Consider the following 21,679-nt stretch of genomic DNA (forward strand, 5'->3'; position numbering starts at 1 on the left):
GTTTAAATGTTTTTGTATTATTTTCAAAATTTTAGATGGTATTTTTGTTCCTCTTGTTCCTATTCTATGGAATGTTTATAGATTTTGATATGCTAGAGGCACTCAACGATTTAAACTTTACCTTCCTTCTAGGAAAGGAACTCAATGAGCCAAGAATTTTAGCCTTTCTCTGGCTTTTAAATTTCCCCAATTATGGAATGAACTTCCTTTAATTTTGAGGTGTTCCAGCTCTTTTCAATCTTTCCGTAAATCTTTAAAAACTTTTCTATTTGCCAAACATTTTGAAAATGAATTCTCTTGTATTTTAGCTTATTTTTTAAACTTATTTTTAACCGTGTCGAGCTTCCTCTGGTTAAAGACCCGGTATATAAAGTTAAGTTTTAGTTTAGTTTAGTTTAGTTTAAAAACTGAGGAGATGGGGACTGTCCACTGACACAAGGAGGTGGAGCTGAAAAGCTATAGATGATTCCTTCTGCAAAAACCCACGGGTAGAGGTGAAAAACCCACTAGTCAAGACTCGTGTTCCTTTTGCACTAGATAAATTTTTATATCTGTGAAGGAGGTATAAATTTGTATGAGAGAATGTGGGCACTTATTTTACTTATCTTTATAAAATACAGTACAGTATATCTAAAATAGGCCAATTTCTAGATATTGTAATACCTATCCTTTCATAAAATTATCCCTAAAATGACTTATTCTGTATCAGATAATATTTCACTTCTGATCAAAAATGTGTTAGGATAAGGAGTTCATTGTTCTGCTCCCATTGTTAATAAATACATAGCTAATTCCAAAAACCTGCATTAGAAATAAATAATGTCTATGAGATTAATAAGGTTAATATCACATAACTGTATGCTGTTTTCTAGATATCAATGAATGTTTGGTGCAAGGCATCTGCTCTCATCAGTGCACTAATTTAAAGGGGTCATACAAATGTACCTGTGACAGAAATTACATTCAAATAAATAATCGATGCATAGCGAAAGGTAAGTTTAGAGTGAAAACAATCGTGTTAAAATGTTATGTTATGTGCAGTCTTATATCCTGCCAAATTCTCATTAAATAGAGTTCTAGGCGGGTTACAAGTAGCATATTGCTACTTAAATTCTGTATAGAGTTAAACATATTACAAAGAATTATATATGCTTCATAAAGTTATCAAAATGTTATTAAATTGTGCATACAGGCTGAGGTAATATATCAAGGATAGTAGCTGACCATTAACATTGTCTTTATTTTGTGTAACATAGTAACATAGTAAATGACGACAGATAAAAAGACCTGAATGGTCCATCCAGTCTGCCCATAAGTTATACCCATTAAAAATACATGATTAAATTAACTTGTCTGTTCTTTGATAATTCTGGGTCATAGACTGTAAAGTCCACCTGGTATTGTCCTAGGTTCCAACTGCTGAAGTTGCCATCTAATCAAGCCATTGTGACATCACTGCTGAGGTTTGCTCTTAGGCATTGGTGGATGAGGCATTATGACATCACAATCTCAGCTCTGGAATGTTGCTACTCTTTAGGTTTTTGCCAGGTAACATAGTAAATGATAACAGATAAAGACCTGAACGGTCCATCCAGTCTGCCCATAGTTATACCCATTAAAAATACATGATTAAATTAACTTGTCTCTTCTTTGATATTTCTGGGCCATAGACTGTAGAGTCTGGTATTGTCCTAGGTTCCAAGCTGACTTGCATTATTAGTCTGAGTCTCTTTGAACCCCTGGTAGGGGTCCAAATTGCAATGGGAAGTGAGTTCCATACTTTTGCTATTTGGTAATTGAATGATTTGCTGTGAGATGTGGTTTTATATTTGAACTGTAATATCTGATTTCTTGTGAATTGCACGTGTCCTGTATTTTTAAATTGATATGGCTTGATTATATGAAAATAAAAAAAGATAGCAAAAGTAAACAATGAAACAATAATATTGAGGACAATCAACAACTGTGATTATTGTAAGATGACAGAATTGACCGTTTATCATTTACCCTCCCCCCTCCACACCCCCTTTTTACAAAACCGTGAAAGCATTTTTTAGCGCAGGCCGGCACGCTGAATGCTCTGCGCTGCTCCCAACACTCATAGAGTTCCTATGAGCATCAGGAGCAGCGCTAAGCATTCAGCGTGCCGGCCTGAGCTAAAAAAGATGGGGGGGGGGGTGTAAATTTGAGCAATGAATTAGATATTTTTAGCAATATAAACCTTATATCTATATTTTATTGATTTTTTTTTTTTTTTTATTTCTTATCCGCTTAAACCTAAGCGGTTTATATGTGGTAAAAACTAGATTCCACCAGGTATTGCACCTTAGATAAATCTTTACAGGAAGCTAGGGTTATTTTAAGAGCAAAAGAAGGTAAAGTGTCTAATAAAAAAAAATCCTGTTGATTCAAAGTGCTTGTAAAACAGAGAGTTAGATTACCCAATGGTTCATGTGAAACAAATTACTGAACCCGATCTTCATAGGATCAGGCGCCTCAAACTCTGCCCACAGGTGAAGCACCTAGGCCAACTGGAATTGGTAAACACTAAAAGGTATAGAAGATGAAAAAGTGAGGACAACTGGAAACAACCACAACGACTGTAATCCTCACTGCTCGGATTCAACACCAGGATGGCAACAAAGCCTTCAAAGTCATCAGTATCAAAGCATCCAGCAACTATATGTACCCAAGGCCCCGCCCACAGGAGGGGCCTAAGGCTACTGGGCCAATTCAGGTTGGCCCAGGCGCCTCAGGCCCCCCATCTGTGGGCAGGGTTTGAGGCGCCTGGGCCAATCAGGCCCTAAGGCCCGCCATTCGACGAATGGCGCCCCCTGTCAGCCGGCCGGACTTAGCACCCATCCATCCGGCCAACGTATTTACAGATATGGGGAGGGGGGTTTGGGTTGGGGGGTCACGGGGTCGGCGGATGGTGGGCTGATCTGGGGTTCAGGGGGAGGTGATCGTGGGACGGGGTGCACCGAGGGCAGGAGGGCCTGGGATCCCTCCTGCCTGGATTTTAGTGGGGTAGGGGGGGTCGCCTGGGCAGGAGAGCTTGGGCTCCCTCCTGCCCAGATCATAGTTGGCGGGGTGGGGGTCACCGGAGCAGGAGGGCTTGGGCTCCCTCCGGCCCCGATGTTGTCGGGGGGGGGGTTGTCACGGCTCGCCAGGGCAGGAGGGCTTGGGCTTCCTCCTGCCCCGATGTTGCCAGGGGGGATCGCAGCTCGATGAGGCAGGAGGGCTTGGGCTCCCTCCAGCCCTGATGTTGTCGGAAGGGTCGCGGCTTAACAAGGCAGGAGGGCTTGGGCTCCCTCTGGCCCCATTGATTTTGGAGGGGTTGCGGCTTGACGGGACAGGAGGGCTTGGGCTCCCTCTTGCCTTGTTCGTTTTGTGTGTGTGTGTGGGGGGGAAGGGTGATGCATTGCAGCAGGAGAAATTAGATATCTCCCTTGCTGCGATGCAATCACCTCTCTACCTGAACTGCCACAAACCGCGGCAGGAGAGATTGGGCATCTCTCCTACCGCGGGTTTCGGCAGTTCGGGTAGAGGGGTGATCACATTGCGGCAGGAGAAATGAGCCATCTCTCTTGCCGCGATGGTTGCGGTGGGGGGTGGGTAGGTTGCCGGGCCGCTGAGTTAATTGCGCCTGCTGCCATCAGCTCAGCAGGTCTTTTTTCGGCACTTATACCTGTTTTGACTTGGTCTAAGTCTAAGTTGCTGACTAGGCAACCTGCCTAAAGTTTTGGTTATACCTGCTGTAACTAGCGGTGTGCCTCAAGGCTCGGTTCTTGGGCCTATCTTGTTCAATATCTTCGTAAATGGCCTGGAAGAAGAAACGACCAGTCTTATCATCAAGTTTGCAGATGACACAAAGCTATGCCGGGCAATCAGGTCTCATAAAGACAGCGAGGAACTCCAGAGAAATTTGAACCAACTTGAGAGATGGGCAGAGAATTGGCAGATGAGTTTTAATGTAGAAAAATGCAGAGTGATGTACCTGGGCAGGAAAAACAAGGAGCATAGGTATAACACTGGGGAAGAGCGAAAAGAAAAGGACCTGGGGGTGCTGATAGACAGGACCCTGAAACCGTCGGCTCAGTGCGCAGTGGCGGCAAAGAAAGCAAACAGGATGTTAGGCATGATAAAGAAGGGAATCGCGAGTAGAGCGAAGGAGGTTATAATGCCGCTTTATAGAGCAATGGTCAGACCACACTTGGAATACTGTGTCCAACACTGGTCTCCATACCTGAAGAAGGATATAACACTGCTGGAGAGGGTACAGAGGCGAGCGACGAAGCTAGTAAAAGGTATGGAGAACTTGAGCTACAATGATCGCCTCAGAAAACTGGGATTATTCACCCTCGAGAAGAGAAGACTGAGAGGGGATCTGATAGAGACTTTTAAAATACTAAAATGAATCGATAAAATGGAGCAAGCTTACTCACCAACAGGGGGAAAGGATGGTGAGCAAGTAACAACGTTATTCACATTGTTAAATGTGACTCGGACAAGAGGTCATGGACTGAAGCTGAGAGGAGACATGGCCAGGACAAATGTCAGAAAGTTCTGCTTCGCACAGCGAGTGGTGAACGCCTGGAACTCTCTCCCGGAAGAAGTGGTGAAGGAAACCACCATTCTAGGATTTAAGGAAAAATTGGACGCACATCTTCTTGCAGGACACATTGAGGGATACGAGTGACTAAGATATTCGCCGGGGTATGCCTGGCTGAGCCTCTGCGTGTGCGGATCACCGGACTAGATGGACCCCAGGTTTGATCTGGTGCAGGCATTTCTTATGTTCTTATGTATGCCTAGTTCTAGGTTGGCTCACCTTCCGCCCTTTCCTCTCTTCTAAATACGCCTCTTTTCGCTCTGTGCATTTAGAGGCAGGGGAAAGGCCTAAGCTGGTTTTAGATACATCTAAAACCAGCTTTGGTTATGGGTACTTGGACAATCAGGCTATTTGATCATCCAAGTACCCATTTAGGCCACTCTTTAGACGTTTTTTTTTAATTATTATTATGAGCCCCTTAAATTACTCTGTAAGTTAAATATTTTATTAGTTTTGATTACAATATGAAGGGTTTACGAGTGAAAAACTGTATGTATGATAAGGTATCGATATCTCAAATATTTGCAAGTTGCCAATCATACCAGAATATTCTTTCCTTGTCAATTAGAATATGAGGGTTGTGCCATATAGAATAGTAATAAGATCTAACCCATGGGACTTCTACGTTTTGATTTAATTCTTTAAGGGGCCATTTTTCAAAGCCACGGCAATACTTCTCCCATGGCAAATGCACCGAAGCCCTTAGGAACTGAATGTACTTCATGAATCTGATGCAGAAGAAGTACTACTGCAGCAGCTTTGTGAAATGGATCCTAAGAGCTGTGATTGTAGTATTAATGATGGGCTTAGTAGCATTTTATTTTAGGAAGCAACATGCCAAGAGCTCTAGACAAAGGGATAGGATGTAATAGGTTATGTTTGATTTGGAACTATCTTTGCAAAGACTCACCCCCTGTTTTACTAAAGTGCACTAAGCGTTTTAGCGCGCGTTTAGCGTGCGCTAAATCTATGTTCGAGCTAAACGCTAACGCGTTCATAGACTAACATGCATATGTTAGCGTTTAAGCACTTGGTTAGCATGCATTAATATTTATCACGTGCTAAAAAGCATAGCGCACCTTAGTAAAACAAGCCCTCAAAGACAGTAGAAGTAAGCCAGATGGCACCTTGACATAATATAAAGGCTTTGTGATATGCTAAGAGCTCTGGGGACTTGACACCACCATCAGATTTGTTTTTTTTCCACTTGGATATAGATGTTTTTTGGAGATTTAGAAGCTCACATACATATAATTTTCTAAAGTGGAGTAGAATGAAGAAGGGAACAGAATGGGAAACATATTTAACAAACATAAAACCTTGGGTAAAATCATCAATTTCAATGAGTCTAGTCTAAGGCTCTCTTTACTAAGGTGCGCTAACCGATTAGCGCGCACTAATTGATTTAGCGCATGCTAAATGCTATCGCGTGCATGCTAGTCTATGGATGCATTAGTGTTTAGCACGTGCCAATTGGTTAGCGCACCTTAGTAAAAGAGGGGGTAAATGTCAAATTAATTATGGTGATTCCAGAAATATTAGAGGATTGTCTCATTTTGGTCAATAGAGGTGACATGGGACATGCCTCTAAACAAAGTAAATAGTGTGGATAAGTTATTATTACCCATGATATGAGCTGTAGGAGAGCAAAAAGTTGAACCATTTGAATATATGATTCAGGGAAACCAAAATGTTGTAAAACAGAAAAGATGTTTCCATTCCACTCAATCAAAGGCTTTTTCTGCATCTGCTGAGGCTGCAAGAGCTGATTTAGCCCATGATCAGGCGGCATGGAGAATATGGCAGAATAATCCAGTGTTTGATCCAAATTTGCCCTTCTGAAAGCTAATTTGATCAAAATGTGTAAGAGGAGTATAAAAGTTTTTTTTCAAACCTGTTGACTAATAATTTTGTGAATATTTTATAGTCCAGATTTAGAAGAGATATTGGATGATAATTTTGCACCATTTAGGTGCCTACTGGCAGGTGCTTTTATATAATCAGGTCCATTATGCCACAAACACTGTAGTTGCAGCAGGACTCCGGGGGTCACAAAATTCTGGGCGATCTCTTGTGATCCAAACTGGTCTCCCAGCTTGGCTGCTGTAGCTGGCTCTGTGGAAATAGGCAGCTAATTTTCCTCATTGAAAAAAAACCCACCAACAACAACTAATTTAGAAGACCATGAGTCTCCAATTTCTGCCTCATTTAAAACCTTTCTTGTGTTGCCAAATTGGCAGAAATAATTGTATTACAATACGTTTTTTTTTTTTTTTTAAGGTAAAATGAGATTCTGGACTCCAGACAAGCTGGTTTCTGAACAGATCACAGCATGGAGTCATTAATTAGAGTTTTAAATGGCATCAGAATTTCTGTGGACTCAGGCCCAATGGTCATATTAGTGACACTTGCAGTGTTTGACACGTTGGAGCATGCCTTGCTTTTACACCACCTGTATGATATTGAAATTAGGGGAACCACTCTAAAATGGTTTGCATTTTATTTAGATGGTCATTCTTTTAGGTTTTTTTAGTGATGTATTTTTTCAAGGATTCTACATAAGTTTGTGGAATTCCACAGGGTTGTTTAATGACTCTGATATCTTTATTGCCCCCACAGTTGCCCTGATTCGGTCTCTTTATTCCTATGACCCTTTGACTAACGATCTCACATTCTTAAATCAGCGTCTTGAAAATGTAGCCATCAGACTTGACATACATAGTGAATATCTCCAGATCTAAAACAGATGTCAACCTGCTCTCTAGTCGAGTACCCCCTGCCCTCCCCCAACAATTGTCAGCCATCTCTCATGTTGTCCATCCAGAACTCTTCGTTCTTGGAGTCTTATTTGAGTCTGCTTTGACCACTGAAACACTGATATTTGCATAGCTGAAAGCTGGTGTAAATACTGGTGCAAAAATTGGGTACCGATCCCTGCTGCATCTGCTTGGAGACTGGGTAAAATGTGGACCATGCTTGCTGTATGGATCCTCATTTAAACTCATGTGAATCTCATGGATCCCGCTGGAGGGGGCAAGATGAAAATAAGTGGAGCGAGCAGGATCCATGAGGTCTATGGGGAGTTAAAACAAGGATCTCCGTGGACCCCATGCCATGGCTGCTTTCTTTTTAAGGTCACGCAGTAGAGATCCATGAGGTCCTTGGGGTCGGCGGAATCCTCTTTTTACGCAGTCCCCTTTGCTTGCATCTTTTGTGAATGTCACATTGCCACCCATGCCTTTCCCAATGGCTAAGCCTCATTTTGAGTATGTTCCAATTTAGGCATCTATTGTTAGATAATAGCATGTAGCCAGATTGGCACCCAAATCATAATTAGTATCAATTAAGAAGTTGTTAGCTCCAATAATTCAATCATTGGAGCCCATTAGCCTATTATTTTGGGCACCGATCTGCAATCTGTACCCAATTTTGGATGCCCAAATGCAGGTGACCTTTAGAGAATCTCAGGGTAAGTGCATATTTATTTTTTCTCTTTTGGGGAGGGGGCATGTCACGGGCGAAGAATGAGCGTGGATGTGTTCACCGATCCCCAAAGTACTGTGGAACACCTGAGTGCGTCCCATGGTAAGGCATTTTTGTTTTCTGTGGTAAACACTTGCTAGTGCTTACCGCAGCTTAGTAAAATAGCCCTTTTGTTATGGGTGAACAGTAAGGATTTTACTTGCAAAAGACATTTTTTCCCAAAAACTAGGTCAAAAAAGGATGTTTCACTGTTTGTTTGTTTTTGGTGGGGGGGGGGGGTTTGATGAATTATATGGTGAGTTGATAATCACAATGAAGGAGAGCTCCAGCTTTGCTAATTTGAACATAGGCATGCACACACTTTTCTTGCATGATATTGGGGTGATTTGCCATGACCCACTCCTGAAGCATGGATAGTTAAGTGACTGCCCCAGCTGCCGAGGGATTTAAACTGGGGGTTTCAGGTTTCCAGCCTGTTACATGAACTTTATAAAAAGAAAGAAAGAGAAAAAAGGCATAAAATATACACTTTTTGGACATTTCACATTGATGCTCTTTTATAAACATTTCCCAAAGATGAACATACATGTTCCTGTTTCATCATGCCAGCATAGTTTTTAAATTGTAATATGGTAATGCATATTCTTTTGCAATGCATTTGTTGCAATTTAAATGCCATTTATTTTTGTATTGAGTAAAAATCCATTTAACATGTAAAATGCATATTCACTTCTCCAGGTTCTGAAGATCAAGTTCTCTACATTGCTAATGACACAGATATCCTACGTTTTGAGTATCCATTCAACTACAGTAGTGTACATCAGAAAATTTCCCATATAGAGCATAACTCAAGGATAACCGGGATGGATGTTTATTACCAAGGCAATATGATTATTTGGAGTACTCAGTTTAACCCGGGAGGCATTTTCTACAGAACATTTGATGGAAGGGGACAGAAACAAACTAATAGTGGATTGATAGTAAGTAAACCAAGTTGAACCATTTGGAAATGCGACAAGTCCTTTTCGATGTGTAGATCAGTGTCCCGCAAACTTTACGAGCCACGGCACACTAAACTTTAAATTATAGGAATATAATTAGTGTGGGGATGGGGAGGTATGTTTTGTGATTTAATAAATTTATTATTAATGATTGGGTTGGGTGGGGGGAGGGGAGTCTTTTTTATATGTAATGGATAATAATTGTTAAGAATGTCAAGTGATTTGTACAAATTATCTGATTGAATATCGTACACTTGTTGCAAGAGTCAAAAATGAATAAAGAATTATAAACAAAAATAAACTTGGCAACCGCGGCGCGAGGGCACCCTGAAGTGCACAGACATCGCTGCGATGATATCACTCACATGCATGACATCATCACATCGACGTCCGTGCATGCGCGGATGCCCTACAGACGGGGCCCTGAGCCGCCAGTGGGAGGTGCTGATAAAGAAGAGGTGCGGAGAGGAGCTGGTGGTTCCTCTCGTCGTGAGAGGCACATCCTGTAGGCAGTCTGCTGGCGCTGGTGCCTCTCCTCCCCAGTGTCTCATGGCACACCTAAAATCTCGTGCAGCACATAGGGCTCCTTTTACTAAGGTGTGCTAGCATTTTTTAGCACATGCAGGAAATTACCGCACTACACCGTGTGCTATGCTTCAAGAACTAATGCCAGCTTAATGCTGGCGTTAAAGTCTAGCAAGTACAGCAATGTAGCACGCGCTATTCTGCACGTTAAAGCCCTAGCGCACCTTAGTAAAAGGAGCCCATAGTTTGCAATGCACTGGTGTAAGATATATGTTGAATAAAAAGCCTAAATTTGCCCTATTTGCATATTTGATATGTGCATAGACTGGAACTTAACCCCCTGTTCTACAAAGGTGCATTAGCCGTTTTAGCGCGTGCCAAACGCTAATGCGTCCATAGACTTATAATGGGTGCATTAGCGTTTAGCGCGTGTGTAGATTTAGTGTGCGCTAAAATGCATAGCGCACCTTAGTAAAACTAGCCCTAAATGTTTATCTAATATAATAAAATGGTAAGCCGCGTATGCGCACTCCCACCTGCGTGCGTCCATTTTCCGTGAGATGTAGGGCACCTTAGGTAGGAGTGCGCATGCGCGCTTACGTCACCAACCGCCGATGCCTCCATAAGCCGGGACCGCAGCCAGCCGCCGATCTCCGTTCCTCCAGCGGGCAGGTGGGCGGGGGGCTGTCTCGGAGGAGAGGGATCGCGGCCGCTCAGCGCCCCCCACCGAGGAGCCCAGTAACTTTCCACCCCTGCTCTTAAACTGACCCGAGTCCTTTGCCGCCCCCCTTCCCTTCCCGTGGGCCCGACTACCTATCCGGCGATTCAAGCAGCGTGTGCAGCAGTCTTCACACGCTGCTTCGGGCCCTTCTACTGCCCTGATTTGCTCTGCCGCGTCTCTGATGATGAATCGCCATGTGTAGTCGGGCCCGCGGGAAGGGAAGGGGGGGCAGCAAAGGACTCGGGTCAGTTTAAGAGCCGGGTGTAGTTGAATCGCCATGTGTAGTCGGGACCGCGGGAAGGGAAAGGGGGGTAGAGGAAATGCTAATGCTGCTGCACAGGGAACTGGTGTGGGGGGTGGGAAATGGAGGGGGAGGGAATGCTGCTTTGGACAGACAAACAGAGGGAGGAAGGGAGACAGAAAGAAAAGAAAAAAAGACACAGGGGCCGGTGCACAGGGAACTGGTGTGGGGGGAGGGAAACGGAGGGGGAGGGAATGCTGCTTCGGACAGACAGACAGAGGGAGGAAGGGAGACAGAAAGAAAAGAAGAAAGACACAGGGGCAGGGAGATACACAGAAAGACAGACAAAGGAGGCCAGGGACAGAGACAGACAGAAAGAAAGACAGCGGGAGTCGCGTCAGGAGGGGTGCGGGATGTGGCAGAGGGAACTTTTCCAATGGGTGCAACTGGGTGGCTGTCGGGACCTCTGATCAGGGGCAGAGCAAGGTAAGTGTATCATAGGGCTAAGAAGAAGGAAGGGGGGGAGAAAAAGGAAGGGACGCCTACTGCTGGACAGGGGGAGAAGGAAAGAGGTGCTGATGGACAGGGGGGAGGGTGAAGAAAAACGAATGGAGGCTTAATGTTGGACAGGGGGAGAAGGAAAGAGGTGCTGATGGACAGGGGGGGAGTAAAACAAAGGGAGAAGGGCTGCTGCTGCATAAGGAGAGCAGTGAAGGGGTGGTGGTGGACACAGGGGAGATAAAAGGAAGGGAGAATGGACAAGGGGAGCAGGCAAGGGGTGGTGATGGACAGCCAAGGAAAAAGAAAGACAGAAAGAAAGAAAGCGGCTAAGGAGAGAGAGAGAGAAATAAATAAAGACACACACACACATATATTCTAGCACCCATTAATGTAACGGGCTATAAGACTAGTCTTCCATAAATGTTTAAAGAGTTCCCATTTTATAAAGCTTGGATATCCGTATATTAAACCCAAGTACATTTAAATGAAAAGGGGTGTGATCTGAATGTGTTTTGGACAAGACAAGGGCATGGCAATGTTCATAGACATTAATTTCCCATTTCAAAAAAGAGACTAGATATGAATGTCCTAAAAGGTTGATATTGGGAGTTAGGTTTTGGTAATCAGCTGCTATTGAGCAGCACTCCACTGGAGGGATTAGGGGGTGCCCCCCCCCCCCAATGCCAAACTGATAAGCATATTGATCACTGTGACAACATTGGAATAATAACTAGTAATGTTTCTAAAACCACAAAGATAACAAATTATGCTGTTATTTTATTTATTTATTTGGATTAAATCCCGTCCTTCCCAGAGAGCTCAGGACGGGTTACAGGTTAACATTCACAGTGTTACAATATAACATTATATAGGGTTACAGCTGATATTAGTAGAGTTACAATAAACATTAGGGTTTGTTGGCAGTGCATGGGTTACATCATTGCAATCAAGGTGTGCAGTATGAGAGTTCAATCTAATTGTATAATCATTCTAATACATGTGTTCCATAGGCAGTTATGTGTCGGCTTTGAATAATCTGATACTCTTGTTTATGTTTCTTAAATGGATATTTATACCACCTGCAAGTGGTGAAGAAATGTCATCTCTAAATCAGGAGATCCTGTTCTAAATTACTACTGAAACTGGAGGCCTCAATTCTGACTGTTTCTGGGGCTGCTTTGGTCTTAGTTTTGAAAATGCAGATACCACTAAATATTTTGAAATATTTTGAAATGTGGCCCCCAATATTCAATGCAAGTTAACAAGCCAGCAATGGCTCCTAGTCAAATTGCTCTTCGCCAGTTGCTAATATCTAGCATGAGTTAGCTGGTTATCTTCAAGTTTCAAGTTCAAGTTTCAAGTTTATTAAATTTTGATTTTACGCAATATCCAATATTTCAATGCGTATTACATAATTGTAAAGTACAATAAAAAACCAGGGATGACAAATACAAATACAAATAAGACAAAATTATACAAACTAATCATTATGCTCTATTAATACAAACTGGAACAAGTAGGTAAAAGGCAGAAATACAATTTATACAATTTATAAAATTAATTAAAAAAAGGGACATTTAAGGTTTGTACATAAGGATAGTGTCAATTAAGAAAAAATATGAAGAAAAATTAATTGATAGAAAAAGCTTCTATTATTTTAAAATGATTCAAGGAAAGAGGTAATGGTAGGAATAATTAATCAGTTTAAAAGTAGATGATTTTTAATATGAAGAATGTATAAAGATCCAGATTAATATTAATGATCTTTGGAAAGAAGAGAAAAATAAGAGGATTGGATCTTGGTGAATAAGAACATAAGAACATAAAATTTGCCGCTGCTGGGTCAGACCAATGGTCTATCGTGCCCACAGTCTTCTCATGCGGCGGTCCCTAGGTCAAAGACCAGTGCTCTATTTGAGTCTAACCTTACCTTCGTATGTTCTGTTCCAGCAGGAACTTATCCAACCATTTCTTGAATCCCTGAAGGGTGCTTTCCCCTATAACAGGCACTGGAAGAGCGTTCCAGATTTCTACCACTCTCTGGGTGAAGAAGAACTTCCTTACATTTGTACGGAATCTATTCCCTTTTAACTTTAGCGAATGCCCTCTCGTTCTCTCCACCTTGGAGAGGGTGAACAATCTCTCTTTCTCTACTAAGTCAATTCCCTTCAATATCTTGAATGTTTCGATCATGTCCCCTCTCAGTCTCCTCTTTTCAAGGGAAAAGAGGCCCAGTTTCTCTAGCCACTCATTTTACGGCAATTCCTCCAGTCCCTTAACCTTCCTTGCAGTTGCAGCACAGGGCAGTGGTTAGAGCTACAGCCTTAGCACCCTGAGGTTGTCGGTTCAAATCCCTTGCTGCTCCTTGTGACCCTGGGCAAGTCACTTAATCCCCTCATTGCCCCAGGTACACTAGATAGAGTTTGAGCCTGCCAGGACAGATATGGAAATAAGATAAAGTACCTGAATGTAAACCAATTAGGATATAAGTGGTATATAAATAAATAAATACAATTCATTTAAGGATCTCCTTATATGATGGCCATTTTGATCCTCAAAGCCACACAATAAGGAAGCGGAGGGGGACCACTACTGTTGTTGCCCACTACATCACTAGGAAGTACCGCCAAGTAAGTTCTAGGTATGTTGGAGGGGGGCTGAGGAGAGGTTTTCATTTCACACATGTGAGCAGGGCTTGAAGGAACTTATTGCTTTATGGAATCTGGGAGGAGTGGTTGGCGCCTGTGATCAGAATGTCAGGGGGCGTGGACCCTGTGACGGTGGATGTTGGGGATGAAATTGGCAGATGTTGGGGGAGATGTCTTGGAGGGGTTGTATTAGGAGAGATCAGATGTGGGAGGGGGAGCACCACCACAGCAGAATTATGTCCCCTTATAACATAACATAAAACTTTATTTCTATCCCACAATAACCTCCCAGTTCTATGTGATTAACAAAATACAAGAAAAACTATACAATACCCCCCTCATATTCATGGGGGTTCCGTTCCAGGAACTCCCATGAATGCTGAAAAACTGCAAATATAGTTTTTAGTGGGGGGAGACAGGAGAGGGCAGCCAGAGAAGCAGGAGAGAGCAGCCGGAGCTCTCCTGATTGGTGAGGCCCGACTTTAGTACAGGAAGAGGCGGTCAAAGCATACTGCAAGTGATTTCTTTCACTCGCCGGTGCTATGGCTGCTCTCTCCTGCCCGGTCATTTGCGGTCAGAAAATACCACGAATGACTGGGACTGAGAATCGCCAATTGCGAATGACCGGGTGAGCACTGTACACATACAGTAAAATGCAATTCAATATTCCTGTTTATGTGTATATCTCTCATCACACTTTTCTTTACAAGCATTCCCTTTTGCTTAATTATTATTCTATTTGAAATTTCAGTAAACAAAAAACAGGTGTAGTTAAGTGTAAAAATGTATTATACTTTTTCTGTAATGCGTGTGTACTGATCATGTAGCTCGCTGTTCCTGTAAAATGTCATGTATGTTATCGATCCCGAAAACTACTGTGTACGCATCATTGTAACCTGTTCTGAGCTCCTGGGAAGGACAGGCTATAAAACTGACTAACTAACTGGTAAAACCTCCATTCATGGTGTATGGGTTTGTCGTGCCACTGAGGCTTTCACTCATCTGTGAAGCTGAAAGCTATGTCATCAGTAGCTTCACTACCAGCAGGGCCTCCCAAGGCGGACAGGTTTCAGCGGAGATGTCGGACTAACGATGTACCACCCATCTGGGTGGCAGCGGATTTGAAGTGTTGGAAGCGAAGGATCATATTTGATGCGACAACAGCGACAATATTGAATTTATACTGCGCAAAAGAAAGGCCCATCAATCTACTCCTATACTTTGCCACATTAACTTGATATCATTAGTAAAGTATCCTAAAATTCTACTGTGGTACATCATTGTGTAATTTGTGCTATTCCTGTATATTTGAAGCTCCTTCGAGTCACTATATTATATTTTATATCAGTGCATCACTTATTGGAATTACCATAATATTTATTAGATTTAATTATCTGACTATAAAACTGTGTATAGTTAAGTATCATCTTTCTAATGATTGATATTATTTTTTTCTAGTGTCCTGAATTCAAAAGACCAAGGGATATTGCTGTTGATTGGATTGCTGAAAACATATACTGGACTGATCATTCTAGGATGCATTGGTTCAGTTACTATACAACTCATTGGACTAGTTTAAGATATTCTGTTAATGTAGGACAGTTGAAAGGGCCGAACTGTACAAGACTGCTAACCAACATGGCTGGAGAACCATATGCTATTGCTGTGGATCCTAAAAGAGGGTATGTTAAATAAACTAATTCATGCTTTTATGACAAGTTGTTTAGACTACTGCAACAGTCTTTTTCTTGGGTCAAGCAAAATCATTTTGCAATGCTTACAGGTTATTGAGTACACCGCAGCTGGATTGCTTATGGGTGTAAAAGGAAATGAGCCCAACATTCCAATTTTGTATGACCTGCATTAGTTATCTATCAGTAAACATATGAAATTTAAATTGCTCTTTTTACATGCTCTCTCAGGGTTTCCGCAGCTGGCATCATGCTTGTTGCAGGCTTCCGGGTCTCGCTGCATCTTGTCAGGTAGAAACCAACGTTTCAATCATCATGCTGTGGCTTTCTTCAGGGTATGCTATGAGGTCTCCAGACAAACTAAGAAACCCTGAGAGAATATATAACTCAGCTTCGGGGGGGATTTAAACTCACCAGAGACTTCCATTCTATGGGGAATAAAATATGACTGTATGATTTTCCCACTAAAATTCAAATATGTGACCAACTAACTTTCCCACCATAATTCAGATTGATGACCAACGGACTTCCCTGTTCCCAATCAGGTCAGTGGACCCACTATTTACAAAGACAAACTGCATATCTTACACCATACCTTGAAGAGAGCCACAGCATGATGGTTGAAACATCAGTTTCTACCTGACAAGACGCAGCGAAACCTTTAAACCAACAACATGCGCTATTCAATGTTGAAAGATTGAAATATTGGTCAGCCAGAATATTTATCAAACAAATTGTTAAGATAATTACCAACAAGGTCTTTGCACTCTTCTCGGAACAATTTCAATTGCTGGGTTTGAGAACAATTGAATTGTTATCAACAAGAAACAGGGCCTTCTCTTATGCTGGCCCTGCCCTTTGGAATTCATTGATGAAAAAATTCCCAGTTTTTCATAAGATGATTACCAGTAAGTCAATTCTATTCCATCAGTATTTTGCATAAATTGCTGTAAACTGAAGGTTGTTTGATCCTAATTGACTTTGTAGGCCACTTGCTGTTTACTAATTTTTATTGGTAAAACGTTATTTGGTTAGTGTTACGTTGCATTTATTTTAAATTGTTTAAAATGTGGTGCTATGTATTATGAGAATCATTTATGGGTTTTTTTTTTTTAAATAAACTGCATAATACTTTGCTATCAATAATGGTAAATCAAATCAATAAATCTGATCCAATCCTTACAGATTGCTTATTTAGGGCTAGATTTACTGAAGCATATTACTCTGTTAACTCATTAGACACACCTCCAAAACATGTGCAGCATTGCATCTGGCTTTATTCCTATGTTCAGTTTATCAATGGCTTCTTCCTTGCTGAAGCAGGGGTGCTTTTACACAGATCTGCTCCAAGTTTTACCAATTAAAGTTTGATATGCTAAAGCCAATATGCTCTTGTGGAAGCTCAAAAATGTATATAAAAGCAAACAAAACAAAAAAAAAGTAAGAATGAATGTCCAGAATACAATCTTGAGTCAAAAAAATTTATTTTCTGCTGTCAGCCTTGTAGGCTAATTACTTTTATTTAAACACTAGCTAATCACCCGACGTTGCCCGGATATTTGATAATCCCAATCTTCAGTGATTATGCCTGGTAAAACAGGAAGTATTTGATTGTTTATTTCGTGGATATCTTCATTTTTAGCAGCAAGAATGGCCCTCTCTATGGGGCTGAACTTGGACTTAAACGGCATTGGGTGTGTCAGTATTTATCTCAGTGAGCCTGAAAACTATGGGTTAGACACTAATATCTGTTGTTTTCGATAATTTTTACATATCACCCCTTCCCACTCCCACAGTATTTTTATGTTTTTTCCAGATAGTAAGTCATATGTATACCAAGTTTGGTTGAAATCTCTCCATGCGTTTTAGAATTATGCTGAGTATTCATGTCAGCGAGCCTGAAAGTATGGATTAGACTGCAAAATCTGTTTTTGATAATTTTTACATGTCACCCTCTTCCCACCCCCACAGTATTTTTTCCCAGATAGTAAGTCATATGTATATCAAATTTGGTTGAAATTTCTCCATGCGTTTCAGAGGTATGCTGGAACATACATATATACATACATGCATATATATATATATATATATATATATATATATATATATATATATATATATATATATATATACACACACACACACACACAGATTCATCTGATTTTATATATATATAGAGAGAGAGATTAATGTCTCTTCCAGCAGAGTCTATTTGCCCTTTAAACGGGAATCCATTCCCTCTCTAAGGACCACCAAAAACTGAGTCCTGAGCTGAGCTGAGGTCTATCCTTCCCAACTGAATTTTGTAATTCAATCAAAGCAAACTCTAAAAGTTTCCTTATTTTCCCAAGCAACTTGAGGTAAACCAAAAAATATTACTCCAATAGTTGAAGACTAATTGCCTTCATTGGTCTCAGGTCAGGTCTACATCATGATCCACCCATCTGTAGCAGAAGCTATTGTCTTTGCTGCCAGGGGTGTAGCCAGAAGTCCATTTGTAGGAGTTCCCAAAAGTGGATTGAGGGGGCTCGATATTCTTAACCCCTTCCCCCACTGTCACCACAATAAAATATGAGTATTACCTTTGCTAGAAGGGATACCAAGCCCTGCTAAAGGCATCTCCTTAATGACTCCTGCTTATGCTGACCAAGTAACACAATTCAAAAGGCATGCTTGAGCTGCTAATGCTGGCTCTCCTCTGCATGCTCAGTTCAGGTGGATGTAGAAAAGCAGTGGGCAAAACTGAAAGGACCTATTTTAAGGGCAATAACCCTTTGTGTTACGAGAGGAAAGGAAATAAAAGGAAAAGAAGGCCACTTTGGATCTCAAAAGTAGTAACTGAAAAGAGAAAGAGGTTAGCCTTCATAAAAGCAAAAGGAAGCTGGAAAAAATAGGCAAGAACGTTGCGAATGGAAGAAAAAATAGACAAAAGGGTAAAATTGGGAGAATAAATGCCAAAGTGCCACTGTAAGGTTCAAGGGTGAAGAGGAGCAATATGTAGAAGCTGATAAAGATAAAGGTAAACTTCTTAACAACTATTTCTGTTTTGGACCGATTCTCAAAACCCGTGTTGATAAGGAGCTAGCTAAACTAAAAGTAGACAAAGTGACGGGGGTCTAATGGGAAAAGTTCAGAGAAGGTCTGGCAGCTCCACTGTCTGACCTTTTCAATGCTTCTTTAGAGTCTGGAGTGTTCCCAGAGGCCCGAAGAAAGGAGGATGCGATTCCTCTCCACAAAAGTGGAAGCGAGAAGGAGGTTAGAAATGGCAGGTCTGTTAATCCGGCCGCTGTGGTAGTTAAATTAACGAAAATGCTTCTAAAGCAGAGGCTTGTGAGGATTCTAGAACTGAATGGACTGCAAGAGCTGAGGCATAATGGTTTTACTTGAGGAAGGTCTTGTCCAACAAATCTGATTAATTTATTTGACTGGGTGACCAAACAGTTGACTTTTGGTAGGGTTACCAGATTACCAGATTTACCCAGACATATCTTCTTTTTAGCGAACTGTCCAGGCATCCAATGAGTTTTAAAAGCCTGGCAGTTTATCCGGGTTTTGAAAACCATTGAGCTTGTGGCACGCGCGCATGTGTCTGACATCATTGCATCACATCTGTGCATGCACAGATGCCCTCCACACACGGACCCAAAGAGGCAAGGTTTGTGTGGGTTTGGGGTTGGGGGTAGAATGGAGCGAGGCTGTAGGCAGAAAGCATGGGACAAACATGTGAGATCTCTTAGGGAGAGGAGGAATTAGTAGATGATGCAGGTAGGCCATTTTGGCCTTTATATGCCATCTTGTTTCTATCTGCCAACATGTTTCTATCAAAGGCTTGAATACCCGTGAAGAGCTGGAAAAATGGGGAATAACGGTTCTGTACTCAGAGGGGAATCACTAACCACCTCTACCATATGTCTCCTAGTGGTCATGGATCCAGTAATTTGGGGGATTTCAAGCTTTGATCCTTCCTCTCCCTGAGATGCTCTCATTTCCTCCACTTCCGGGGCTGCATAACGGTTCTTCAGTTAAAGGGCAGGTGGAGTCACAGTTCCAGTCTTGCAGGATTCTGTTATCTGAGTCCAGCTGTCTTCCCTCAGCACAGCCTCTTTTTTCCCAATGTTGGAAACCTTAGATTCCTCATGAGCCATTTCATATATATATCTCTCATTCTCACGGATGCTTCTCAGTCTTGCCACATCCTCTCTCAGTTCCTTTACTTCCTTCATGAGGGATTCAAGCTGAAGACAGCTTGCATATGGAACCACTCCCTTTGCCTGGGTAACATTTTCTGTCTGCACAGAGGCAGAAGCTGTAACCTGAGCAGCAGCTTTGGTGACACAGTGTTTCCCAGCCATACTGTCATTGGTAAGTACTTACACCTGGAAAAAAAAAAGAAGAAAGCAGAAAAATTCTACCAAAACAATTCCCTGTTCCTGATTGGCTGAAAAGCCTATAAATCAAAAAGCTCCGCCTTGGGGTAGGTGGGAAGGAATTACCACCAAACAGACTTTCCTCAACAGATATTTGTGCCCTAATCTGATCTTACATAACATAGAAAAATGATGGCATAGAAACATGATGTCCTGAAATGCAACTTAAAATACTGATCTAGACTAAAACACTTTTTTGTATGAAACTGTAACAGAGACTCTAAAAACTACACTGATTTTGCTGAACTAAAAAAGAGAACTACAGTGAACCTACTGAACCTACAGTGAACCTACTGAAACCCAAGTTTACCTTTCCCAAGTTTGAATGCCAGCAGGCAAGATTTTCCAATGGATGTAACTTCTTCTTAGCAGAGCAGATCCTCCCTCAGTGTCTCTTCAGGTGTGGGGAAAGGGTGAGTTTCCAGATCTAGTGAGAGGGTTTGGGGGTTAGGTGTTTCTTGTTTGTGGAGTTAGTTAGGTACCATTGACTCATGTCGGAGTCCTAGTGACTTGATGAAGTACAGATCTAAATAGAGATTGGTTTTCTGCTAGTCCAGTTAGGTCCTCCATTGTGATCTCCATGGTTGTTTTCAACATGTAAATACTGGGCTTACTTTGGGTGATGATCAGCTCTTCCCTAGTAGCACAGTGAGTGCCTTCCGACCTAGGGGACTATCTTCTAGCACTGTACGTTGATTCTTTGTCTCATCATCATGTTTTCTTGTCAGAATAAAGAAGTAGATTGTCAGGCCTTTCTTCGGCACAGTATAAATTTAATGTTGTTGCTGTTGTCGCATCAAATCCAATTCTCCACCTCCAACGTTGCCCATCTGCTGCTGCCCAGATGGGTGGTACATCATTAGTCTTGCATTTCCACTGAAACCTGTCTGCCTTGGGAGACCCTGCTGGTAGTGAAACTACTGATGGCATAGCTTTCAATTTTTCAGCAAGCCCCAGTGGCATGACAAACCCATGTACCACGACTAGTCATGGTTTCACAAGACTACCACTAGATGCTGCTGGTGCTAGTTTGGAAAAAGGCATAAATGAAGCCATGATCTACTGAATATTGATACTGCCTGCACTAGTAGATGGCAGGGATTTATACTCAAGTAGGCCCATGGGGGTTATGGCATGGAGAAGGACAGGAAGGTCTGTGAGAGGGAGAGATACTAGAGGTTGGTGACTCCAGTAGTAAATCAAGGTGTGGTAAAAGTCTGCCTTTTATTGTACCTTGGTAACTTTTTCCCCTAAGTGGTACTTGAAAGAATGAAAGATGATGTGACTTGTTGAAGGTCATAATAACATTGACACTTCCCTACTGAAATTTAATGTGACCGCTATTGACTGGTTATCTTGTTCAGGAGCGCAACAACGGCTGTACGGCGGTTTTGGCAGTTGCTGTGCTCTGAAGAGGCTGTCGGCAGCTGTGTGGAGCAGTGGCACTTCCCTGTTGTAATTTAAAGGGTCTGCTATTGACTGGCTACCCTGAGAAATTGGGGTACAAGGGAATGTGCAAGAAAAACTTTTGATCGCCTGACCTGCATATATTTCAAGTGACATTGGAGGCATTTGATTAGTCGTGCACATTCCAAAGCAGGCAATTGAATTTGATATATCTGTGAACAAGTTGTTTAGAGAAAGATATTGTAAGGGCCAGGAGGAAATTTGGTCAATCTGGAGATTCTAAGCATAGAAAGGAGCTGATGGAATTTCAAGTAACTCTCAATTCTCTCCTACATCAACAGACGCATAAATCCCTTGCATATTATAAGTATCAGCTTTATAGATATGGAAATAAGGGGGGAAAATTTTTGGCAAGATTGGTT

General features: G+C 41.8%; 1 protein-coding gene across 1 annotated transcript in view; it reads left to right on the top strand.

Moving 5' to 3' along the window:
• LRP1B (LDL receptor related protein 1B) overlaps positions 1 to 21,679 on the top strand; it is a 1,445,547-nt gene that overhangs the window by 1,277,782 nt on the left and 146,086 nt on the right. Inside the window, exons 75-77 of the mRNA XM_033944130.1 lie at positions 873 to 992; positions 8,834 to 9,075; positions 15,191 to 15,414. Coding sequence (XP_033800021.1) covers positions 873 to 992; positions 8,834 to 9,075; positions 15,191 to 15,414 — 586 coding nt within the window. The remainder of the gene's footprint in view (positions 1 to 872; positions 993 to 8,833; positions 9,076 to 15,190; positions 15,415 to 21,679) is intronic.

This window comes from Geotrypetes seraphini, chromosome 5 (assembly GCF_902459505.1).
Source record: "Geotrypetes seraphini chromosome 5, aGeoSer1.1, whole genome shotgun sequence".
NCBI lineage: Eukaryota > Metazoa > Chordata > Amphibia > Gymnophiona > Dermophiidae > Geotrypetes > Geotrypetes seraphini.